This window comes from Emys orbicularis, chromosome 4, assembly GCF_028017835.1.
Source record: "Emys orbicularis isolate rEmyOrb1 chromosome 4, rEmyOrb1.hap1, whole genome shotgun sequence".
Lineage (NCBI taxonomy): Eukaryota > Metazoa > Chordata > Testudines > Emydidae > Emys > Emys orbicularis.
In genome coordinates, this window is record NC_088686.1 from 50,705,769 (window position 1) to 50,729,748 (window position 23,980).

Genomic DNA, 23,980 nt, shown 5'->3' on the forward strand with positions numbered 1-23,980 from the left:
GCCTTTAGGCTTCCCTCTGCTCTGCTAGAGCTATGGGCTGCAGGTCAAATAAGCCACCCAAATATGCTTATTCCTCCTGCAAATGGAGCATTTGCTGCAGGTGTGGCAGGGCAGGGCTGGCTGAGCCCAAAATGATCTCCTAACCCCTTGTTGCACAGTGTGGGGTTTGTACACCCCATCACACATCTCTAGCACAAATTGCAACAGATATTTTATACTTTGAAATTTTGGTTACTAAAAAGTTGATGTAGATGTACATATTTCGGCAGTCAACAAACGACATTCACATTTATTGAACCCATTCATGTATTTTCTTTGTTAAGATATCCTGTGAATTAAAAATCAAGTAAAGGCAGTAATTTCAACATTTCTGTCTCAGTTTCTATTAAAAGTAAATTAGGCACTAAAGAAATTTCTACTTTTTAAAACAGAATGTTATCTAAATAGGTAATGGAGAAAATGTGTATCGCCAGAGGGAACTTTTTAAGGAGAAGATTGAAAAGGAAAAAAAAAAAAACGAGGTGTACAGGATGCTTTCCTTTTTAATTAATGCTTAAAATTAGCAGGTATTTGAATCTGCATGTTTCTTTCCATACTTTTATTCCTTATGAAAAATACGTTTCTTTGAGGTCATATTCCAGAATGCAATACTTTGTTATTTAGAAACTCATATTATGGTGTCAAGTCCAAAACACAATTTAATCATATGTTTTCTGAAAAACACTATTTGATTATTTACCTAATTAATATTTAAATAATGCTTATCTTTTTTGTCCAGACATTAGAATTCAGTATCAAGTCCTTTCACTGTGAACTTATTAAGCTTTTGATTTTACATTTTAAATGTTAAATTTAAAAATTAATTCAATGAAAAACGTTACAAGACTATAATTAAAAGGTTCATAAAATACTGACACACAGGAAATTCAGAGTTAAAGCTGTTACCCTGTTTAATTTTCCCACATTCCCTACAGATATTACTGAGGTTTCCAAACTTTGTGTGATCTCAAATATTGGTGCCACCACTTATGCTACAGTAACTAGCTAGAATAAGATAAATTAAAAATAGACACAGACCTCAGCTGGTTTCACTGATCTGTATTAAAATCAGCTTCTTAATTTACTGTAATGTTTTACTGTATTTAATGCTTTTTTTGTACTTCTTTCCTAGGTTCTCTCTCTTAACATTAATTTACTATTCATAGGCCTGATCCTAACACACTAGATCATGCTGCCTCTCATGGTATTGAACTCAGTGGGAGTTGAAAGAGCTCAGCACCTTGTAAAATTTGCTCCATTGCAGCAATCAGCAACAAACTAGTCTTAGCAAGACAGATTTGCACCAGGATAGATCCCCACAGAGAAGAAGGATGATTGATATTAGCAGTAATGAAACTTAATGATACATCTAATGAGTAATTGTTTCTTGTAGTAAATGAGGCAAACATTTCAAGATGCTGGACTATTCTTTTTCCTTAAAGATTAAAGTAATTCACGACATCCACAAATGCTGAGGAGGTGTGGGGAAGAGAGACAACACAGGGGAAATCAAATCAACAGTGGGCAAATGCCTGATCATCATGTTAAGATACACATACCAAACACAGGTGAACATACGATGAATAAGACGTGCATACATACATACTTGCCACATATACATTCTTACAATCCCTCTCCATTTCCAGAAGTCTTAGAACTTAAGCTCCAAAACAGAGGGCTGGGGAGAGGCTCACTGTGGATCTATTGAAGAACATTTGAAGAACAAGAGTTACTGTGGTAAGTAACCTCTTTTTTGCCTCTATGACACAGCCTCTACAGGACCACTCTGTAGATGGCAAGCTAGCAGTGACCTCTTTCAGGAGGCCAGATAATTAAAACAATGATTGAACCACTGCTCTCCTAAAACCAGCATGAAAGATGAAAAGGAAATCTAAGATCACTGGAACTGGAGAAGAACTGGTCAAGGCCTTTGCCTCCGATTTTTTTTTTATTTCACTGGTTTTTGTTCCTGATTTTCTTGCGTTTGTATGGTTGGTTCTGATTTAATATAAAGAGAAATAATAACCCTGAGAAGTATCTGGTCCAATCCATCAGATTGAAATACTTTCTCCTGAGATTCTTCTTCCAGTGTCCACTTCAGTAGCTAATAGCTCCTCTTCTTTTGTAGAGGAGAAAGATGAGTGGAACCAGGAAAAGACTTTTGAGGTTTCTGATGATTTGCATTTATTGCTTTTGTGGAGAGTAAGAGTATGCCTGGCTTGGTCACCTGGTATTTGGTTTCCTGAATATTAGAGTTCTACAAAACCACACAGTCATAATCTTATATGATCTCCTGCCAACTCTCTGTCTGTTTTTAGTTCTTTTAGATTGTAAGTTTTTCTTAGCAGGGACTGTATTCCTATGTGCATGTACAGTTCTTAGAACATGGATTCTAGGGCTTGAAGGGACCTCGAGAGGTCATCGAGTCCAGTCCCCTGCCTGCATGGCAGGACCAAATACTGTCTAGACCATCCCTGATAGACATTTATCTAACCTACTCTTAAATATCTCCAGAGATGGAGATTCCACAACCTCCCTAGGCAGTTTATTCCAATGTTTAACCACCCTAACAGTTAGGAACTTTTTCCTAATGTCCAACCTAAACCTCCCTTGCTGCAGTTTAAGCCCACTGCTTCTTGTTCCATCCTTAGGACTGGTCTACACTGGGGGGGGGGGGGGGTGTCGATGTAAGATACGCAACTTCAGCTACAGGAATACCGTAGCTGAAGTCGACATATCTTATTCCGACTTACCTCCCGTCCCCACGGCGCGAGATCGACGGCCGCGACTCCCCCGTCGACTCCGCTACCGCCGCTCACTCGGTGGAGTTCCAGAGTCGACGGGGAGCGTGTTCGGGGATTGATATATCGCATCTTAACGAGACGCGATATATCGATCCCCGATAAATCGATCGCTACCCACCGATACGGCGGGTAGTCTGGACATACCCTTAGAGGTTAAGATGAACAAGTTTTCTCCCACCTCCTTATGATACTCTTTTAGATACCTGAAAACTGCTATCATGTCCCCTCTCAGTCTTCTTTTTTCCAAACTAAACAAACCCAGTTCTTTCAGCCTTCCTTCATAGGTCATGTTCTCTAGACCTTTAATCATTCTTGTTGCTCTTCTCTGGACTCTCTCCAATTTCTCCACATCTTTCTTGAAATGCGGTGCCGAGAACTGGACACAATACTCCAGTTGAGGCCTAACCAGCGCAGAGTAGAGCGGAAGAATGACTTCTCGTGTCTTGCTCACAACACACCTGTTAATGCATCCCACAATCATGTTTGCTTTTTTTGCAACAGCATCACACTGTTGACTCATATTTAGCTTGTGGTCCACTATAACCCCTAGATCCCTTTCTGCCATACTCCTTCCTAGACAGTCTCTTCCCATTCTGTATGTGTGAAACTGATTGTTCCTTCCTAAGTGGAGCACTTTGCATTTGTCTTTATTAAACTTAATCCTGTTTACCTCAGACCATTTCTCCAATTTGTCCAGATCATTTTGAATTATGACCCTATCCTCCAAAGCAGTTGCAATCCCTCCCAGTTTGGTATCATCCGCAAACTTAATAAGTGTACTTTCTATGCCAATATCTAAGTCGTTGATGAAGATATTGAACAGAGCCGGTCCCAAAACAGACCCCTGCGGAACCCCACTCGTTATACCTTTCCAGCAGGATTGGGAACCATTAATAACTACTCTCTGAGTATGGTTATCCGGCCAGTTATGCACCCACCTTATAGTAGCCCCATCTAAGTTGTATTTTCCTAGTTTATCGATAAGAATATCATGAGAGACCATATCAAATGCCTTACTAAAGTCTAGGGCCTTGGCTACACTTGCAGCTGTACAGCGCTGTGAGGTAAACCTGTCTTCGTACAGCTGAGTAGGGAAAAGCGCTGCAGTCTGTCCACACTGACAGCTGCCAGCGCAGTGGTATGGCCATACTTGCAACATTTGCAGCTGTGTTGGGAGCGGTGCATTATGGGCAGCTATCCCAGCATTCATGTGGCTGCAACGTGCTTTTCAAAACGGGGGGGTGGATTGTGACAGGGAGTGTGGGGGGAGAGAGAGAGTGCTTTTTGGAGCATGTCAGCTCTCTATTTTGCAAGTTCCGAACTCCCGGCCCCCTGCTCATTCATTTACTCACTCAAAGCAAGCTGCAAATTGTTTGCTTTTCTCTGTGGTATGAGCTTTGAAACTGGCACTTCCGCATTCCTGCAGCCGGTCACAACAATGGAGAGGATTGGCCACTTGACAAGGTGATTAGTACAGCGCTGCAAGCGTTTACACTTTAACCCGTGAGTCGTAGCCACTCCGCTGCAGCTGTTATTCCTCTCGGAGATGTGGAGTACCTGCAGCGGTGTACCCAGGGAGATACAGCGCTGTAAGTGCCCTGCCAGTGTGGACAGGGAGTGAGTTACAGCGCTGTAACTTGCAAGTGTAGCCATGGCCTCGGTATACCACATCCACCACTTCTCCCTTATCCACAAGACTCATTATCCTACCAAAGAAAGCTATCAGATTAGTTTGACATGATTTGTCCTTTACAAATCCATGCTGGCTATTCCCTGTCACCTTACCACCTTCCAAGTATTTGCAGATGATTTCCTAATTACTTGCTCCATTATCTTCCCTGGCACGGAAGTTAAACTAACTGGTCTGTAGTTTCCTAGGTTGTTTTTATTTCCCTTTTTGTAGACGGGCACTATGTTTGCCCTTTTCCAGTCTTCTGGAATCTCTCCCGTCTCCCATGATTTTCCAAAGATAATAGCTAGAGGCTCAGATACCTCCTCTGTTAGCTCCTTGAGTATTCTAAGATGCATTTCATCAGGCCCTGGTGACTTGCAGGCATCTAACTTTTCTAAGAGATTTTTAACTTGTTCTTTTTTTATTTTATCTTCTAAACCTACCCCCTTCCCATTAGCATTCACTATGTTAGGCATTCCTTCAGACTTCTCGGTGAAGACCGAAACAAAGAAGTCATTAAGCATCTCTGCCATTTCCAAGTTTCCTGTTACTATTTCTCCCTCCTCACTGAGCAGTGGGCCTACCCTGTCTTTGGTCTTCCTCTTGCTTCTAATGTATTGATAAAAAGTCTTCTTGTTTCCCTTTATTCCCATAGCTAGTTTGAGCTCATTTTATGCCTTTGCCTTTCTAATCTTGCCCCTGCATTCCTGTGCTGTTTGCCTATATTCATCCTTTGTAATTTGTCCTAGTTTCCATTTTTTATATGACTCCTTTTTATTTTTTAGATCATGCAAGATCTTGTGGTTAAGCCAAGGAGGTCTTTTGCCACATTTTCTATCTTTCCTACCCAGCGGAATAGCTTGCTTTTGGGCCCTTAATAGTGTCTTTGAAAACATCTTGGATGCCACTGTGAGAGAAGCAGTAGTGGTAAAAATAATGATGATAAATAAATAATACCAATGCCTTGGATTTTCCATTTTTTGTAGGCAAGGCACTTGTGTTTCAACAGTTCAGTACAAAGACATGGATGATGGATTATCTTTGATCCAGTGTAAAAACTATTTAATTAATGGATATAAGACATCTCCCCATGAAAGTTACAAAGTCAGAGTAACCCATAAAAATCTCCTAATGAAACATCTAGAAAAAACTGCAGGGTTTCAGCAATTTTCTGCTGAGCGATAGGAAGAGGACCAGAAGTTTCATCATCCTTTATATATCCAAGACAGCCACCAAGTGCAACAAGGAGTTTCAGAGGTGAGAAGAAAAACATGATTTTCAATAGATGAGCTAGTTTTTCATAATATACTTGTTCTTTGGCTCAGGAGCATGGGTGCCAGAAAAAGCACTATTAAATCTTCATTTGGGTGGAAAATCCCTTAGAGTGTATACTCCTTGAGGCACGAATCGAGGCACGGATCATGTCCTCCTATGTGTGTTTGTACATCAGCCCTCACAATATTCTGACTGAGGCCTCTGGACACAATAGCAAAATAAATATTAAATAAACAACACTGTACACACTGAACTATCATATTCATCTTAGAACAGCTAATGTTTGGGGGAACACAAACTTTTAATAGAGTCCTAGAATTTGTCATGTTTCACTTTGGGACCAGCCTGAAGGTGATCACAGCAGACTGAAGGCTGCTCCATGCCACAAAAATGACATCCTCATCATGTCAAGCAGTAACAAGCTTGTGATGGGGTATCCACCCCACACAAGGCAGAGGAGGCTGTTAGGACAATTAACCTGATAGGCTGCACTTGGGGGAGAACCAGGGACTGAAGGCTAATTGAAGCCCAGCTGGGCAGGGGCAGGCTGAACTTGCAAACCAAGACCAGAAGAGGGCTGCAGGGGAAGAGGGCTACAGTCACTCCCCTGGAACAAGGGACGGATGTTTGGGGGGTACAGTTTCTGGGAAGAAGTCACAGAGAGAAGAAGGAGTCCAGGGAAATACTGACAAGCTATTTGGAGTAAGCAAACCATAGTTACTAGACAGAGGGTACCTGGACTGGAACCTGGAGTAGTGGGCAGGCCTGGGTTACCCTACCAGACACTGGGGAAGTGGCACAGGATCTGATCTTGGAGCAGAAGATTGTCTGGAAAGGGGAGGACTATACAGTGACCTGCTGCAGGGCTGAGTCATGAATCATAGAATCATAAAAGATGATCGAAGAATCATGGAAGAGACCTCAGGAGGTCATCTAGTCCAACCCCTGCTCAAAGCAGGACCAACACCAACTAAATCATCCCAGCCACGGCTTTGTCAAACCGGGTCTTAAAAACCTCTAAGGATGGAGATTCCACCACCTCCCTAGGTAACCCATTCCAGTGCTTCACCACCCTTCTAGGGAAATAGTGTTTCCTAATATCCAACCTAGATCTCTCCCACTGAAACTTGAGATCATTGCTCCTTGTTCTGTCATCTGCCCCCCACTGAGATCAGCCTAGCTTCATCCTTTTTGGAAACCCCCTTCAAGTAGTTGAAGGCTGCTATCAAATACCCCTCCCCCCACTCTTCTCTTCTTCAGACTAAATAAGCCCAGTTCCCTCAGCCTCTCCTCATAAATCATGTGCCCCAGCCCCCTAATCATTTTCGTTGCCCTCCACTGGACTCTCTCCAATTTGTCCACATCCTTTCTGTAGTGGGGGGCCCAAAAGGGGACACAATACTCCAGTTGTGGCCTCACCAATGCCGAATAGAGGGGAATAATCACTTCCCTCGATCTGCTGGCAACGCTCCTACTTATGCAGCCCAATATGCCATTATCTTTCTTGGCAACAAGGGCACATTGTTGACTCATATCCAGCTTCTCGTCACTGTAATCCCCAGGTCCTTTTCTGCAGAATTGCCGCTTAGCCAGTTGGTCCCCAGCCTGTAACAGTGCATGGGATTCTTCCATCCTAAGTGCAGGACTCTGCACTTGTCCTTGTTGAACCTCATTAGATTTCTTTTGGCCCAATCCTCTAATTTGTCTAGGTCCCTACCCTCCAGCATATCTACCTCTCCCCCCAGCTTAGTGTCATCCATGAACTTGCTGAGGGTGCAATCCATCCTGTCATCCAGATCATTAATGAAGATGTTGAACAAAACCAGCCCCAGGATTGACCCCTGCGGCACTCTGCTTGATACCGGCTGCCAACTAGGCATCAAGCCGTTGATCACTACCTGTTGAGCCTGACAATCTAGCCAGCTTTCTATCCACCTTACAGTCCATTCATCCAGTCCATACTTCTTTAACTTGCTGGCAAGAATACTGTTGGAGACCGTATCAAAAGCTTTGCTAAAGTCACGTCCACTGCTTTCCCCATATCCACAGAGCCAGTTATCTCATCTTAGAAGGCAATCAGGTTGGTCAGGATATATAACATAGACAGAAGGCTGATTTATAATCCAGTCGATTTGGGACTATAAGGTCATTTTATTTTAGAACATCAAGTGGTATCGTGATCTCAATTAAATTCTAAAACAGATTCTTTCCATTATCCTGTTAAAGCAAGCAAGCAGGCTTCTGCCTTTATATCACAGACTAGAGAAATATACTAGTTTTTAAGTGTTTTACCGAAACAGAATTTGTGAAATTCAGTAGTTCATTAAAAAAATTCACCTGTCTCCACAATTTAGAAATGTTTCACTTTTTGGAAGAATGCAATATATTTCTTTCTAAATGCTTACAGGCACATGGACTTTTCGAAACATCTCAGCTCCTTTGCGTGCATCCAGTAAAGCAATGTCTTGTGGAGTGGAAACAATCACTGCCCCTGGGAACAGAAAATATAAAATTAGGTTTAAAACTTATACTCTAAATTATACTACCAAGCTTATTTTGGAGTATTTTACTTCACTGAAGAAAAAGTTGCTTCTTTATATACTTAAAATATACGCAAAAAAAAATAAAATAAAAATGATCCTGAAGAGTTTAGTTTTAGATTATAAAGTGACCAGAACCAAGGTTCCCAAATTATGGTACAGAGAGTTAAAAAACATTATATGCTTTCGAATATTATTTTTCTATGTAAACAATTGTTGTAGTTGCTATATTGTTGGGAGGGAAAGGGAGTGGCCCATGCAATCACGGAAGGGAAAAGAGATGCTCCATGAGACAATATGTTCATAAAAATGTGGTCCACTGTATGAAAAAATTCGAGAACCTTTGGATTAACAGTAACAATAGCCTATCTTCAAGTAATAAGGCAGACACCATGTGAACAGCCCACTGCCTTTGTGGCAGGGTTATGCCAATTAATACAAGTGATCTATGGTCATGAGCCTGCAACCTCTACACTAGGAATAGTTCCTTTGAGTGCTTTAGGATTTCTTATGTGTACAACACTACTTGCATGAGGAAGAATTTGTTTATGCTTTGGCTTTTAGGTTTGAAAGGGGCAAAGAGTGACTCACTGCTCAGGCAGGAGTTTAGGCTACTCAAGATCTGTCTCCAGGCTACTTGCCTACTGATAGCTAGTGTTTCCATTATTATTCAATATATAAATACCCACTACAGCCTAGCAATAGGATTTGCCTCTGAGTACAAATTAAAGCATTTTACAAAAGTTGATATCAAGGCTGCTGGTTACTATGCTATAATGTTCCTGGATTAATACATTCTGAAATAATAATGTGAACAACACCTTTTGCATTCACTTCTAACAGTAACTCCTGCACTCCACAAATGCTTTTGGGTAAGAAGCACTACTATGAAAGTCTGGATTAAGAATGTCCTCATGATTTTCCCTATTCCGAAAAAAGAATGTAGTGTGAAAGATCACAGTTTGGGGGAATTGTTTAGCTCTAGTTTCATAAATAGCATCAAGTCTCTCAAATATTTTTTTAACACAATGCTCTTATATAATCATATTGACCTACAACCACAGGAAAAATATGCCAGACTTCACATTTAAAACAATTAAAAGTTACAATTCTACACATACAAAATAATCTAAGAGAGGCAGAGTAACACTATGTGCTGAAAACTATATGCAATTTGCTAAACAAATATAATTTCCCTATTGTACTGTGATGCTACTGTTCTCCAATAATTCCCATTTTTTTCTATTCACTCTCAGAATTTTTTCTAAAGTATTATTGCATATTCACAAATATATTTTATATGTACAGATATTAATAAAATGTTTTCAATTAAAGAAACAAATTAAAAAGATCCTCTCCTCATTCCAGCTCTGTGGTGTGGAAACAGATCAACATTTCATATGTAATTTATTTACACTCTTTGTGAAAATTTACATAATAAGCTTTTTATATTCAAATATTCCAATAAAAATTAATTTAAAGGCATACATAGGGAAAAAAACAATTACTGTGTAATCAAATGAAGAAACTAAAATTGTCCTTGTTATAGATAACAAAAGCAGTAAATTCCTAATGGGGAAAATTATATTAGATGCTTTCATGCCTTGTCACACATGAGACAACCTGCGTTTCCATCTCTGTCTAGTGCCATGTTTCTTGCTCCATTGTAGTCTACTTCCATGACAGAGACATCTTTCTCAATGGTTTTATGATGTCATGTTCTCCTCCTCTTTTTCATCTTCCACCAAGTGATATTGTGTCATGGGTTTGTCTAGAAATAAGGTTTTTTTTACATCTGTACAATATGCCCAAACCACTTCAGCCTTCTTTCTCAAATCATTGTCTTTACATCAGCATTAGTTACTATTTATTCCACCAATGGACACCAAGTATTCTCAGCAAGCATCTATGTTGGAATACATCAAGTTTCCTGTTATGGGCTTCTGCTATTTGTCCAGTTTCAAAAGCATATAACAATACTGGTATCATAATAACATTGTACAATTTTATTTTGGTTCTTGTGCAGAGGTGAAAGTAAGCCGGTAACGCGTACCGGCAAGAGCCAGTGCGCTATGCCGGACTGGACCAGCTTCTGCGGCGGTGATTTAAAGGGCCCAGGGCTCCAGCTGCTGCGAGGAGCCCCGGGCCATTTAAAGCACTGCTGGAGCTCCAGCAGCTGGGCTCGGGCGGGGATTTAAAGGGCCCGGAGCTCCGGCCACTGCGGGGAGCCCTGGGCCCTTTAAAGCGCCACTGGAGCTCCCAGCTGCCTCTGCAGCTGGTAGCTCCGGGGTGATTTAAAGGCTCTGGGGCTCCCAGCCACAGCCGGAGCCCCAGGGCCTTTAAATCTTGAAAGGCCCCGCCTCTTCCAGTTGAGGCCCCGCCTCTTCCGGTTGAAGCCACGCCCCGCTCAGGACTCCGGCGTACCGGTAAGTCCTTTAAGTTACTTTCACCCCTGTTCTTGTGTGAGTCTCCCTGTTTTTCCAAATATTTGCCAGTCACAAAAAAGCTCTACTTATCTTCCCAATTTTTGCTTACACCTCCTTACAGAGTTGGCACTCAGCACTAACTGTGCTTCCAAGATATACAAAATCACTAATAATCCTGTAGTCTTCACTATCAATCACATAAGCACCATCAATGCTGACTCCTCTTTCAACAATCATGACTTGCATTTTCTTTTGGCTTATTCTTAATCCTACTTTAGCACCCTTACTTTTAACATTGGTAGTTATCATTTTCATGGCATCATAATCCATGTCCAACATGTCATAAGCAAATTCAAGAGCTTAAAGTTTTCTTCTACTCCACATAACTCCTGTATCTCCCTTTGATGTTGCTCTATCATAATGCAGTAAAGAAAGGGTACTAAAATGCCGCACTCCAGTGAGGATATCAAACCAATCGGCCCCTGTCTTTCTCTCTCTCTCTCTCTCACAGTATTTTGACCTTCATAAAGCATCTTGATCAGCGACACTTTCTAGGAAACTCTTTTGTTGCAAGATCTTCCTCAGCAACTCTCTATGAATGCATTCAAAAGCCTTGGTGAAATCTATGAATTTCAAGACTATTCTTCTATCATAGGAGAGCCCTTTCTCAATCAATCGTCTCAGGATAAAGATATGATCTACACACAATCTTTCTGGTCTAAAGCCTGCTTGCTCATTACACAGTTTTTCATCTATGTCCAGTTTGACTCTGCTCCACAGCATACTGCAAAACACTTTTCTGGGTACTGAAAATAATGTTAATCCTCATAAGTTATCGTATACCACTTCTTCTTATAATATTTTACTGATCACACCTTTCTTCCAATCCTCTAGGCAAAGTTCTTTTTCCCAAACTGTATTAAAAATTAATATCCAGATCCATCCTTTTGAAGGTGTGCCTTGAGGAGAAAACCCATTGTCTAGCTGATTACCTATTATACAGTCTCCTCGAAGACCAAAATGGATAAATAAGTGACTCAGATTCACAAGTGTGCTTGTTCTGAGCCAAAGTGGTTATGATGTAATCACAGGAAAGATTCTTGGAGGGGTTTAAAGGATTGTTCACCAGCCACAGCCCTTGTTGGAATCATGGGGCAATCTCAGGTAAGTTTAGTAGTATGTGCGTAGGTTCTTTTATTGGTTTTAATATGTTTTCTCTGTAACGTTTTTACTATAAGAATAAGTGTGCTTGCTTATAAAGAACTATGTGGTAAATGAACTGTGGCAATTACACTATTTGTAGCCTTTGAAGAGTAAGCAAAGCACAGAGGCATCCTGTTTAGTGAGTCTTCTTTGCTGGGGAATAACATGGTTTAGGCAGGGAACTGTGCAGCCTGGAAAAAATCTCAGTAAGCAGGGAGAGAGATGTGGGTCTCCGCCCAACAAAGGTGATGGCTGGAGAACTGGACGTCTGAGAGTGGGTGTCCTTGCTGGACCATGGAGGGGGAATATAGGTGCAACTGCCCTGAACTGTGACAGACACCACTGTGACTTTGGAATCATGATGATAACTGCTTACACACCGGGAACAATTTCTTGGAGTTGCCTCTCATTTATGCTTCTTTGGCTTTTCTCGCCTTTTTTTTTTTTTTTTGACAAGCTATTCTTTCATCTTTCGGATAAAACTTCTTTACTTCTAACTTTTTCTGCATACTCCCATTGCAGGATGTATTATTGTTTGCCATATTGTAGCTGCTTAATTGCTTTCTCTATTTCTGCTTCTAAAATTGGACTGGATGAGGAAGACTCCATTCAGACCTTATTCAGTACCCTACTCAAGCAGGCAAGATGACATTCACGTGGAGGGAATTGAATAATCCTTGACAACACCAACTCTAGTGGAATGGGAATTAGTCGACTCAAATTATAAGAGCATGTTTTGTTACAAATCATGATTAAATTAATTATCCTCCAGTGTTGAAGGATATAGAGGAACAATAGGCTTGCTTTAGAGATATTTGCTGGAAGCAGCCCCAAATTCACTTGATTCAGAAGAATCAAGAAGTGTGGATACAGCCACACACATAGAAACTGATTGAGGAAAAAAAAGCCTTAAAAGAAAGGCCAGGGTAGGTGACACAACAAGCAAAACAACCAACAGTGCAACGGCAGTATCGAGAGCGGGGGTCGGCAACCATTCAGAAGTGGTGTGCCGAGTCATCATTTATTCACTCTAATTTAAGGTTTCGCGTGCTAGTAATATGTTTTTAGAAGGTCACTTTCTATAAGTCTATAATATATAACTAAACTATTGTTGTATGTAAAGTAAATAAGGTTTTTAAAATGTTTAAGAAGCTTCATTTAAAATTAAATTAAAATGCAAAGCCCCCCGGACCGGTGGCCAGGACCCGGGCAGTGTGAGTGCCACTGAAAATAAGCTTGCGTGCTGCCTTTGGCACGTGTGCCATAGGTTGCCTACCCCTGATCTAGAGAGACAAAAGTTATGTCAAAGATGAGAGAAAACAGCTGGATAAAAAAGCAAGAGAAGGTGAAGAAGCATCAGAAAAAGCTGACTCTAAGAAACTGTTTCTGGTGTGTAAGCAGTTGTCATCATGGTTTCACAGAGTCACAGTGACACCGTAAAAGCAAAAGATGGAAGATTGTAAACAAAACAAAAGGGATCATGGTGAGAACATTTTAATGGAGTATTCAGCCAACCGCAGCTAACAATTCCAATTAATGAATGCAAAGAAAGTGAAGAAGTCCAGCTGAGGGGGGCAAGGAAACCCTAAAAATGATCTGTTAAATATCGCAAATTCCCATTTCTACAAGCTAAGTGTGGTAAAGCAAAGATCCTGCACCCATTGATGGGAAGTTATCAAATACAATTTATATATTTTTCCCATTGCACCTTTTTGCCCAAAATTAATAAGAGGAGTAAACAAAGCATTGCCAATATCAACAATCTGCCTTGGCACTCCAGGGCCTCCTATATTTTAGAGTGATGTGACTCTCAAGTAGCTATGTACTTCAAAACTTCCTCATCCAAATCACAGAAATTGTTATTCGCTTGCCATGCTTAGACCAAAGTACAGTAACTCCTTGCTTAACTCTGTAGTTATGTTCCTGAAAAATGCGACTTTAAATGAAACTATGTTAAGCTAATCCAATTTCCCCATAAGAATTAATGTAAATGGGGGGTTAGGTTCCAGGGAAATTTTTTTCACCAGACAAAAGACATATATATACACACACACACACACACACACGCAGTATAAGTTTTGAACAAACAATTTAATACTGTACACAGCAATGATCATTGTGAAGCTTGGTTGAGTTGGTCAGGGCCGGCTCCAGCGTTTTTGCCACCCCAAGCGGCGGGAAAAAAAAAAAAAAAAAAGACGCAATCGGCGGCACTTCGGCGGCAGCTCTACCGCTGCCACTTCGTTCTTCGGCGGCAGGTCCTTCCCTCCGAGAGGAACTGAGGGACCCGCCGCCGAATTGCCGCCGAAGACCCGGACGTGCCACCCCTTTCTGTTGGCCGCCCCAAGCACCTGCTTCCTGCGCTGGTGCCTGGAGCCGGCTCTGGAGTTGGTGAAGTCAGAGGGTGGAAGAGGGTGGGATATTTCCCAGGGAGGCCTTACTGCTAATTGATGAACTAGAACAGCTGATCCCTCAAGGGTTAACACATTGTTGTTAATGTAGCCTCACACTCTACAAGGCAGCACAAATGGAGGGAGGGGAGACAGCATGGCAGACAGAGACACACACCCTATGTGCGTGAGAGAGAGAGGCGCACTGCCCCTTTAAGTATGCTGACCCCACTGTAAATACAATGCCGTAGATCAGCAAGTTGAGATAGCAGCTGCTGCCAACATGCTCCCTCTGTCCTGAGCCCTGTCATGTCCCCCGCTCTATGGAAATGGGGTAAGCAAGGGGCAGGAACAGGGGGGAGGGGGACACCCTGACATTAGCGCCCCTTTTCCCCTCCCACCCCACAGCAAGCAGGAGGCTCCCAGGAGCAGCTCCAAGGCAGAGGACAGGAGCAGCACATGGCAGTGGGGGGAGGGACAGCTGAACTGCTGGCAATTGATAGCCTGCTGGGTGGCTGCCGCACAGGGAACTTAGGGGAGTGGGGAGCTGATAGGGGGGCTGCTGGTCCACCCCGATTCCAAGCCTCCACCAGCTAGCTCCAATGGGCTGCTCTTTCTGCAAGCAGTGGACAAAGCAGGCGGCTGCCAAACAACGTTATAAGGGAGCATCGTGCAACTTTAAATGAGCATGTTCCCTAATTGATCAGCAACGTAACAACGAAACAAAGTTAACTGGGATGACTTTAAGTGAGGAGTTACTGTACAGAAGTATCAAGTATTTATTTCTAACATTACATTTTTGTTTGCTCTCCATTGCCTACACTACTTTCTTAAAATATTAGCCCCGTGAGTGTTCCCTCTCCTCTGCAACACTATCTCCCCACCTGGCCCGGGCCCATTACTAATCCCTCTGTGGGTCCAAGGGAGGAAGAGGTGGAGACTGGGAAGTAACAGATCATTATTCCTACAGTCCCACATAATTTACCTGGGAAGATATTGCAGCTCAGGGGTATATTGTCTTTTCTGCAGAACCTTGACCAAAGGAGTCTTGATGGGAGCTGCAAGCAGGGAGCTTCTGATAGCGCAGTGCCAATGTAGCTACACTGTCAAATTTTAGGTCAAGTATGGTGCCAGAGATGGTGTGGGAGCACAGGGTCCCCACATGGAAAGCCCTAGCTGCTCATATATCCCACGATCAACATAGGTTTGGGTTCAATCCAAATGGCCTTTTCCATAGGAGGAGATCTTATGCTACAAATGGGTTAAGGGTGGGAGGGTGGGCAAATGAAATTTCCTCCTCCACGTCCCCTTTACCCTTCAGAAAAGATGATCTGGGCCACTGACAGTAACATTTCTTTCCCAACTAGTTTTGTTCTTTTCCATTTGTGAGCACTGAGTTGTTCTTGTTTCTTCAGGAGCACAAAACAATATGAATCTGTTTAGTTTATCTACCTCTATTGGCATCATCACCGAGGATAGTACACCTTTGGGAAGGGAGTGAGAACTTGTGCTCCCTCTACTGATCATATAGATATAGTAACAGCACAAAAATCTTGCATAATTTGGAAACAGTGGCTTAGAGAAAAGAACAGTTTTTTTTTTCAAAAATCTATATAAATTATGATAATTTGGTGAGTTTTCTCATCTGATGCTAAAATGATTCCCTATGGCTCAAACTACTTAACAGTGTCCTCAGTATTTCTATCCCATTCTCTTCCATATTAAAATGAGACAGACCTTCTCCTAATTTAAACTTTTTATATCAAAATGTAAATTCAATGAGGTCTCCAGCAAGTACTGTATATCAACAGTGCATGCAATAAAAATAAGTATTTAGTATTTATTTTCTTTTTATTCAAGGAGAATCTGAACCATTTTCAATAACTGAATTTCTGAAAGAGTTTAGCCGAACATAGCTGATTATTACAGTATAAGTGCAGTTCTACTCTTAGAGGGGTAACAGTTTGTATTAAGGTTCCATTTATAAAAGGTTTATAAAGGGTTAAGAAATTATTAATAGATGCTGTAAGCATGTTATAGATGTGAGTAGTATGTGTTGTATATAGTTATAAGCCATGGATATAACCTACCTACTGACTCACTGGATTCTATAAGAATATATAACAATTTATTACAATATCTATCAATCATTTAACCCTTTATAAACTACTGACCAATGTAATGTTAAGTCTAACCCCCAAAAGTGACACTCTAAATCCTGAAGAAGAGCTCTGTGTAATTTGAAAGCTTGTCGCTCTCACCAACAGAAGTTGGCCCAATAAAAGATATTACCTCACCCACCTTGTTTCTTTAAAAATGTCATTGTAGGCAATTGTGTCTCTACCTTCATATTAAACATGGTCTTTTTGCAAGTGTAGCGCCCCTCTTCACCTGGTTACCTCCTTTAATGGCAATCCGCTTCCAGGTTTTGATGGACAGGTCTGGGTTCTTTTGGATCCCGCCACCCACTCAGCAGGGTGAATCTTTTTCCTTCTTTTTCTATGAAATTAATTGGCGGTGCCTCCACCCCCCTCGCTCCTTCCTGGCAGGGTCACCAGGGCAGCTTGGGCAGAAAATTCTAATTACAGGGTAATCCCCACTTACTTGCCAGATAGTTGGAGACTTCCAAGAAATAACACAACACATAAAAATATATTCAACACAATAATTATATTAAACAGGCAACAAATACAACATAACAGGGTGAAACACTATTTTTAGGGTCACCGGTGCCCACACTGAAAATACCCATGACTTGATGTAACAAGTGTAAAACCAGTGTCCTGTTGGTACGCGTACTTTGCTGGGGCCCTTGATGATCTATAAAATTCTCTGCAGTGGTTTAGCAGTGTGGCTGACTGGGTTCAGTACAGCCCAAAAGACCCACAAGTGGGAGGAGGTGGTGAATCCCTCCAGAGGTAAAAGCAGCAGGTTATAAAATCCTCAAACCCTTACTCCCTGGCTTGAGGACACAGTTCAGGGAGTAGGGGGTCCCCAAAACAAATTCCCTGACTAACTAACTTAAAATGGTGCACTCACGAACTCCATGAATGATCGTCAGGTTGGAAGATGACGCTGGACTCTTCAGGTCACTGCAGAGGGGCTGCTGTCTGCTGTCAGGGATCCTCCTCAAGCAGGAATCAGGCTGCGTTGGTCCCAGGATTTCCCCTCACCACGAAGGGGTGCAGGGCTCAAGGTGTAGGTTATACAACTACCCTAACATCCAAACTGTAGCCTCCTAGCCCAGCCTCCAGTCACACACTCAGCAGGCAGCTTCCCTGGACTAGCAGAGCTGACCATGTGGTGACTAGTCTCACCTAGGGAGCTGGAGGTGAACCCAGCCTGGCTGGGGAAATTTCTCAGCAAACGCTACCAATTGGGACTCATCTGTGGGGAAGGAAAACCCAGGTGAGGGATCGGCTGTCAGGTCCCTAGAGGCCAGTTCTCAGGGGGAACCCTGCTTGCAGGCCTGGGACTCACCAGCTCCCCACTCTCCAAAATGGCTTCTCCCCTCTCCTGAACTCCCTGGGAGGGGCATCTCACTCCCTATTGGTTGCTGGGCAGACTGAGTTTGCCTTGGCTCCTCCTCCCTGAGCTGCCAGCAGACAGCTCCAGGAATCTATGTAATCTCCTTGGGGGTTACACAAGGTTTTGTTTTGTTTGTTTTTTGTTTAAATTGTCAGCCCAGCAAACACACCCTGGGATCTGAGACTTCAGCTGCGTTTGGTTTTTTTAATACATAACCACTAGTAATAGAACTTCTACAGGCCAATTTAGGTTCTGATACATGTGCTACTCCACTCCCTTCAAAATTGTCATATAGGTGTAACTTAAGTGAATAGTTCTACTGATGTGCAAGAAAGAATCCAGCTCTCTACTTCTTTGCTGTGCTGGCTCTGCAGGGTTAATAGCAGCCAACAATAGTAAAACATTCTTTTGATCACTAAAGTAATCAAATATGACTGAATTCATACATGCAGCAGGTCTCTTGAAGAAAAATGTGCAATTTTCATAGTCGCCTTTCAGAGTGAACCATACATAAGGTTGATTAATTGCACAAACAAGAAGTTGCACAGATCATAATGCTATCACAGCATGTCCTGAAATATTCTTTATATTTTATGTGTACATTTCTGTGCAGAAGAATAATTTCTGTGCGTTGAGTATACTACAGACTTCTAAGTTCAGCTTGGATAAATTTAAGTGACTAATCTACTTGTTTTTATGTAAGTAATTTGGCGATATATTGGTTGACAAACCACTGATGTGGGTTGTGCTAACACAAACTATTCTACTATAATTTTAATATTTAACATGCATAAAACGAACTAACAGTAGCGTGTCAGTGACATTTGCATTTCATTCAACCCCAGATATGCAGTCTGATCACTGTTAATATACATCACATTAACACTGACTTTTGACTAGGGAACTAATCTAACACAGGAAGTTAAAAGCATTGAAGGAACTATTCCACTTTTTTATAAAAAAGTATCACCTGCATACATTGGAACTACTCAGAATTTATTGGGAGGAGTTCAGGTCACAAGAGGTTATGGGATGGGGCTTGTGTACAGCCAAATTCTTGGCAACCTAGAAATACTACCTAATATGATAAAGGAACATGAGTAATGGTAATTATCTGCCCAGGAGTGCTGTAAATGTAGTGCTCTGGACAATGAGATGCAAGGTATCTCTGTAGCATCTCCTTCTGCAGATACAGAGTGACATGGTGTTCTCGGAAGGAGTCTGTGATGGGGTGTACCAGGCCTTTGTGGCCCCCAGCTGGAGGCCCCGCAGTCCTACTACACCCTTCCCCAGGAAAGGAGAGGCTAGAGAGGTTCATGGAAGCAGCCAATGAGAGCCCAGCAGGCTCAGATAAAAGGAGCTGCAGGGCCTTAGCAGGTCAGTTTCTAGTCGGGACAAGAGGGGCAAAGCACAGAGCTCCTCTTTGGCCAAAGGAGCTCAAGGGATAACCAGAGTTTGGTTCTGGCTGCATTTGCCTAAGCTGAGAGAGGACCTAAGATAAAGGGACCAGGTGGGAAGAGGCCAAGGAAATAACAGCAGAAGATTGAAGTAAGCAGTATGCGGCTGTGACGTTGTGCAGTCTATATGGTTTTATAAAAACTTGATAATAAGTCAATATAATGTAACTGGGATAGTTTTAGAAAAATTTGACAATAAGTGAATATAATGCAACTGGGGTATGCTTTGTGCAAAAGGTCTCTTGTAAGGTATCATTATGAGCTTTGTAATCTACTGAGTGTGATCATCCTATTTGTATAAACGTACCACTCTTGTATCTAAAACTAGAAATATAAAATATAACTCTGAGGGCCTATTGTAATTATGTAAAGTGTGGGCCATTAAGGATGGTTTGGAATCTTGATGACTCCCATTGTCTGCAGATGGCTGTATTTACCTGTGAGTCTTCCTGTATATGTGGGTGCTGGCAAGTGAGTAATGAAGTCTTGCAGTGACATGTGATCATGTCACCTGAACTGGAATCCATCTTTAACCTGGTGCTTTTCCAGTGAGGGGGGGTGGAAACCCAGAGGGACAAAGGGTTCCCGCCTTATGCAAAAGATATATAAAGGGGTGGAACAGAAGAGAGGAGAGAGGAGCCATCATGAAGAATCCCCTAGCTACCACCTGAGCTGGAACAAGAGCTGTACCAGGGGAAAGAATTGTGCCCAGGCCTGGAAGGTGTCCAGTCTGAGAAAAAGCTTACTGAAGCACCTCTGAGGGTGAGATTATCTGTATTCAGTTTGATTAGGTATAGATTTGCGCATTTTATTTTATTTTGCTTGTGACTTACTTTGTTCTGTCTGTTACTACTTTGAACCACTTAAATCCTACTGTCTGTATTTAATAAAATCACTTTTTATTTAGTAATTTACTCAAGGTATGTATTAATACCTGGGGGAGCAAACAACTGTGCATCTCTCTCTATCAGTGTTATAGAGGGCGAACAATTTATGAGTTTGCCCTGCATAAGCTTTATGCAGGGTAAAACGGATTTATTTGGGTTTAGACCCCATTGGGAGTTGAGCATCTGAGTGCTAAAGACAAGCACACTACTGTAAGCTGTTTTCAGATAAACTTGCAGCTTTGGGGCAAGTGATTCAGACCCTGGGTTTGTGTCTGGAGCCAGACGGGAGTGTCTGGTTCAGCAAGACAGGGTGCTGGAGTCCTGAGCTGGCAGGGAAAACAGAAGCAGGGGTAGTCTTTGCACATCAGGTGGCAGCTCCAAGGGGGTTTCTGTGATCTAACCCGTCACAGCGGCTACTGTTTACAGGATCCCAGCCCACTACTCAGGGTTCTCCCAACCAGCAAAGTGGTATAAACCCCAAGACGGGGGACAAGGTTTATTGGGAAACCCAAGCGAAGGATATAATTTAAAGGACTGAAGGCCCTAGTAAGAACTCTTTTGCTACCCCAGAAAGGGTTCATTTTGACTGTGTGACTGGGACACTGAAGACCTGCCAAGTGAGCTCAACAATCTATAAGGGGTGCCAAGCGTGTGAAAGGCCTGCAGTACTGCATGCATCAGCAGGAGGCGCTCAAGAGGTGAGTGCTCCCATTACAGAGTCACATGCAGACCTCAGTGCAATGACAGACAGCTTGATCTGACCATGTCTCACACATTCCTCCAGCTTTGAATCCCTCTTTTCCTCTAAAAGAACAAGATTCTTTTAGACAAGATTTCCAGATTGTAGATAGACTGGGGAATCTGTACTGTCTCCACTCTAACTGCTTTGAGCTCCTCTCATTGTGATGAAATGTCTTGTTATTTTTCAGATAAATTTGATCAGATTAGGGATGAGCTGTCTGCTTCTGTGGTGACAGAGCAAGGTCTGGAAGGAACCAAGGGCCTTATTTTCTGTGCTAGAGTTTCAGCTGGTGATGCTCACTGAGGTACGGGAGGTGTGGAGAAAACTCAGTTCCACAACCTGTACTTTGGATCCATGTCCTTCCTGTTTTCTGAAGGCTAGTGGAAAAGTTCTTGGTCCTTGACTTGTGGAGACTGTCGATACTTCTGTTGGAGGGCAATCTGCCTGTTGCTTTGAAGGAAGCACCAGTGTTTCATTATTAGTTTTGACTTTGCCCAAAAAGTCATTGTTTGATGTTGACACTAGTTAATTCTTGGCCAGTATCACATATTCCCTTTTTGGGTAAGATTGTGGAGAGAAGTCTGTAGTGAGAATTCTCACAGTACCTAGATTTCTTTGATCTCCTTAACTTTTGTCAGGCTGTGTATAGACCTGGTCAGGGCACAGGGACTGCATCGACTGGTGGTGGATGAAGATCAGGTGTCCATTCCGATATTATTAGGTCTACAAGATGCCTTTGATACTATTGATCATGAAGTGTAGTTAACTCACCTGAGGGCCCTGGTGGGAATGAACAGGGCTTCCATTCAGTATCTTCATGCTTTTCTCTTGGAGAGATCTCAGTGGATAATAGCTATCATTTGCTCCTATTCCTGAAGAGCTCTTAGATGTCTGGTGCCACAGAGTACAATTCTGTCAATCCTCCTGTTCAACATATATATGGAACTGTTGAAGAAGGCATAGGGAGCAGTGTTCTCCGTATGCTGATGGCACCCAGGTGTAGGTCTCCATCTCATCCAATTCTGACTGCAGTTCCACACCTTAGCCAATATCTAGCTGAGATTGGGTCATGGAGGAGAGTGAGTTGTCTGAAGCTCAACCCACACCAGATTGAGGTGAAGGTAGTGGGTTGGGGAAAGCAGCAGTCCCTTTAATTGAGGGGGTGCATTCACCATTAGTTACCAGGGTTTACAAATTAGGGGCAGTTCTAGACCCCAAGCTGCTGCTGGATGATAATGGTACAGCAGTAACGCAGTCCACTTTTTAACGTCAGCTTTCCTTTTGGATGCAGATCTTAACAACATTGCCTGAGGCCTTGTTACTTCAAAATTAGACTACTGCAATGCCTTCTGCATGGCACAAAGCCTCAATACATTCAGAGGCTGAAGCTGATGTAGAATACAGCAGCTTGCTTACTGAGTGGGGACAACATGCTGGGAGCACAGGACAACAGTACTGTGGGATCCATGCTAGTTGCCTACTGGTTTCAAAGTAGAGTTTAAGGTGCTAACTATGACCTATAAAGCCCTTAACAGCCTCAGAACTGCCTGCTTGAGAGACTGCCACTCCCCCATTCCATACTGCCACAGCAACAATCCGCAGAGGCTCTCAAGGTGGATCCCTTCTTGTAAAGGAAAGGGGGCTGCTAGCAGGGCATTTACTGTGAGGTCTCCTAGACTCTGGAACTTGCTCGCCCTTGGTCCAAAATAGTCTAAATTTGGTGACATTATGGGCAAACAAAAAAAAGACATCTGTTTGGCAGGATTTTTGGAGATGGCTGAGAGTATGTTTCTGAAATGATAATGTGGAAGAAAGGGGCTTTTTTTTTTGTAGAAGGCTAACTGGTTGAGTTCCTGTCTGAATGACCATTTTTATACTGTGGGGATTATGTTGTGATATTAATTAAGTGTTAGGGCACCCAGAGCCTTTGTACAAGCATCTTTTTTATTATCTAAATCAAAATAGTCACTGCCTTGGAGGCTCTGCATACTTCTCCCTTTACCGAGTTATCAGCTCTTGCCTCTTTCTGCCCTGTCACACTCCACCAATCATACAGCCTTGAATGCTCACTTGCCTGATTATCTACAGATTAAATCAAAATCTGAACGTTCCCTTTTGATGGACAATCATCCTTTTAAAAAAAAAAAGCACCACTTCTGGGAGACTTTCAAGCCAAGGGATGAAAATGTGGTGAAGGAGGTCTAATTTCCACAAAAGAGCATATGTTTTATTTTTAAAAGAAGACACAGCACTAAGATTCAGCTTTAGTTACCTCCAAACACCATCCTATACTCAGTATGTTTTAAAGCATTTATTTTGTCACCCTCTGAGAAAATAACTAGAGAAGAAGATACAGTACCATTAATCATATGGGTGTCTCTCACCTTTTGTAACTGTCAGACCAACCCCTTGTTTTATCTTCCTATTCATAATACTTGGTCTACAAATGTAGTCATCATAGCTGATCTAGTGTTGGCAAAGCCCAGAGAGAACCTCGGATAGTAAATACAGTATATTGGGCTGCTTTTTCCAATACTTAGATACTATTTTCCAGGACTAAAAAAGTTCATAGAAGTCTGACTGAATATATAATCACTTCAACCAGTCCCTGAAATATGTGTTAAATCAATCTGTGTGCACTATCAAAGAGATACTAACATTTAAATCTATATTGAAAAAGTTCTGAGCCATTCATGCATTAACCTGTACGATATTTGGAGCTACAAATTATATTTATAATGTCTGCTGTGGACGGAAGACTCACACTGAAATACTAAAAGTGTGTCCAAAAATTGGATAACCCTGGGTAATTATCTGCATTCTTCAACCACCAGCTGCGCTATATCTGACAACAGAAAAAAAAAATTAGTATATGAATTATCAGGGCTGGCTCTAGGCACCAGCAAAGCAAGCAGTTGCTTGGGGCGGCACATTTGCAGGGGCGCAAGAATCCAGCATGGGAGCTGAGAACCAACTGGGGGCCCTGGGAGCTGTAGTTCCTTGGTTAGCTCGCTGCC

At 42.2% G+C, this 23,980-nt stretch overlaps 1 protein-coding gene across 5 annotated transcripts in view; it reads right to left on the reverse strand.

Annotated features, from left to right (window-relative positions):
- Positions 1 to 23,980, reverse strand: part of NUBPL (NUBP iron-sulfur cluster assembly factor, mitochondrial) — a 158,294-nt gene that overhangs the window by 35,574 nt on the left and 98,740 nt on the right. For all 5 annotated transcript variants that reach the window (XM_065403508.1, XM_065403507.1, XM_065403506.1 and 2 more), the window contains one exon: positions 8,196 to 8,281. In XM_065403508.1, the coding sequence (XP_065259580.1) occupies positions 8,196 to 8,281 (86 nt within the window). The remainder of the gene's footprint in view (positions 1 to 8,195; positions 8,282 to 23,980) is intronic.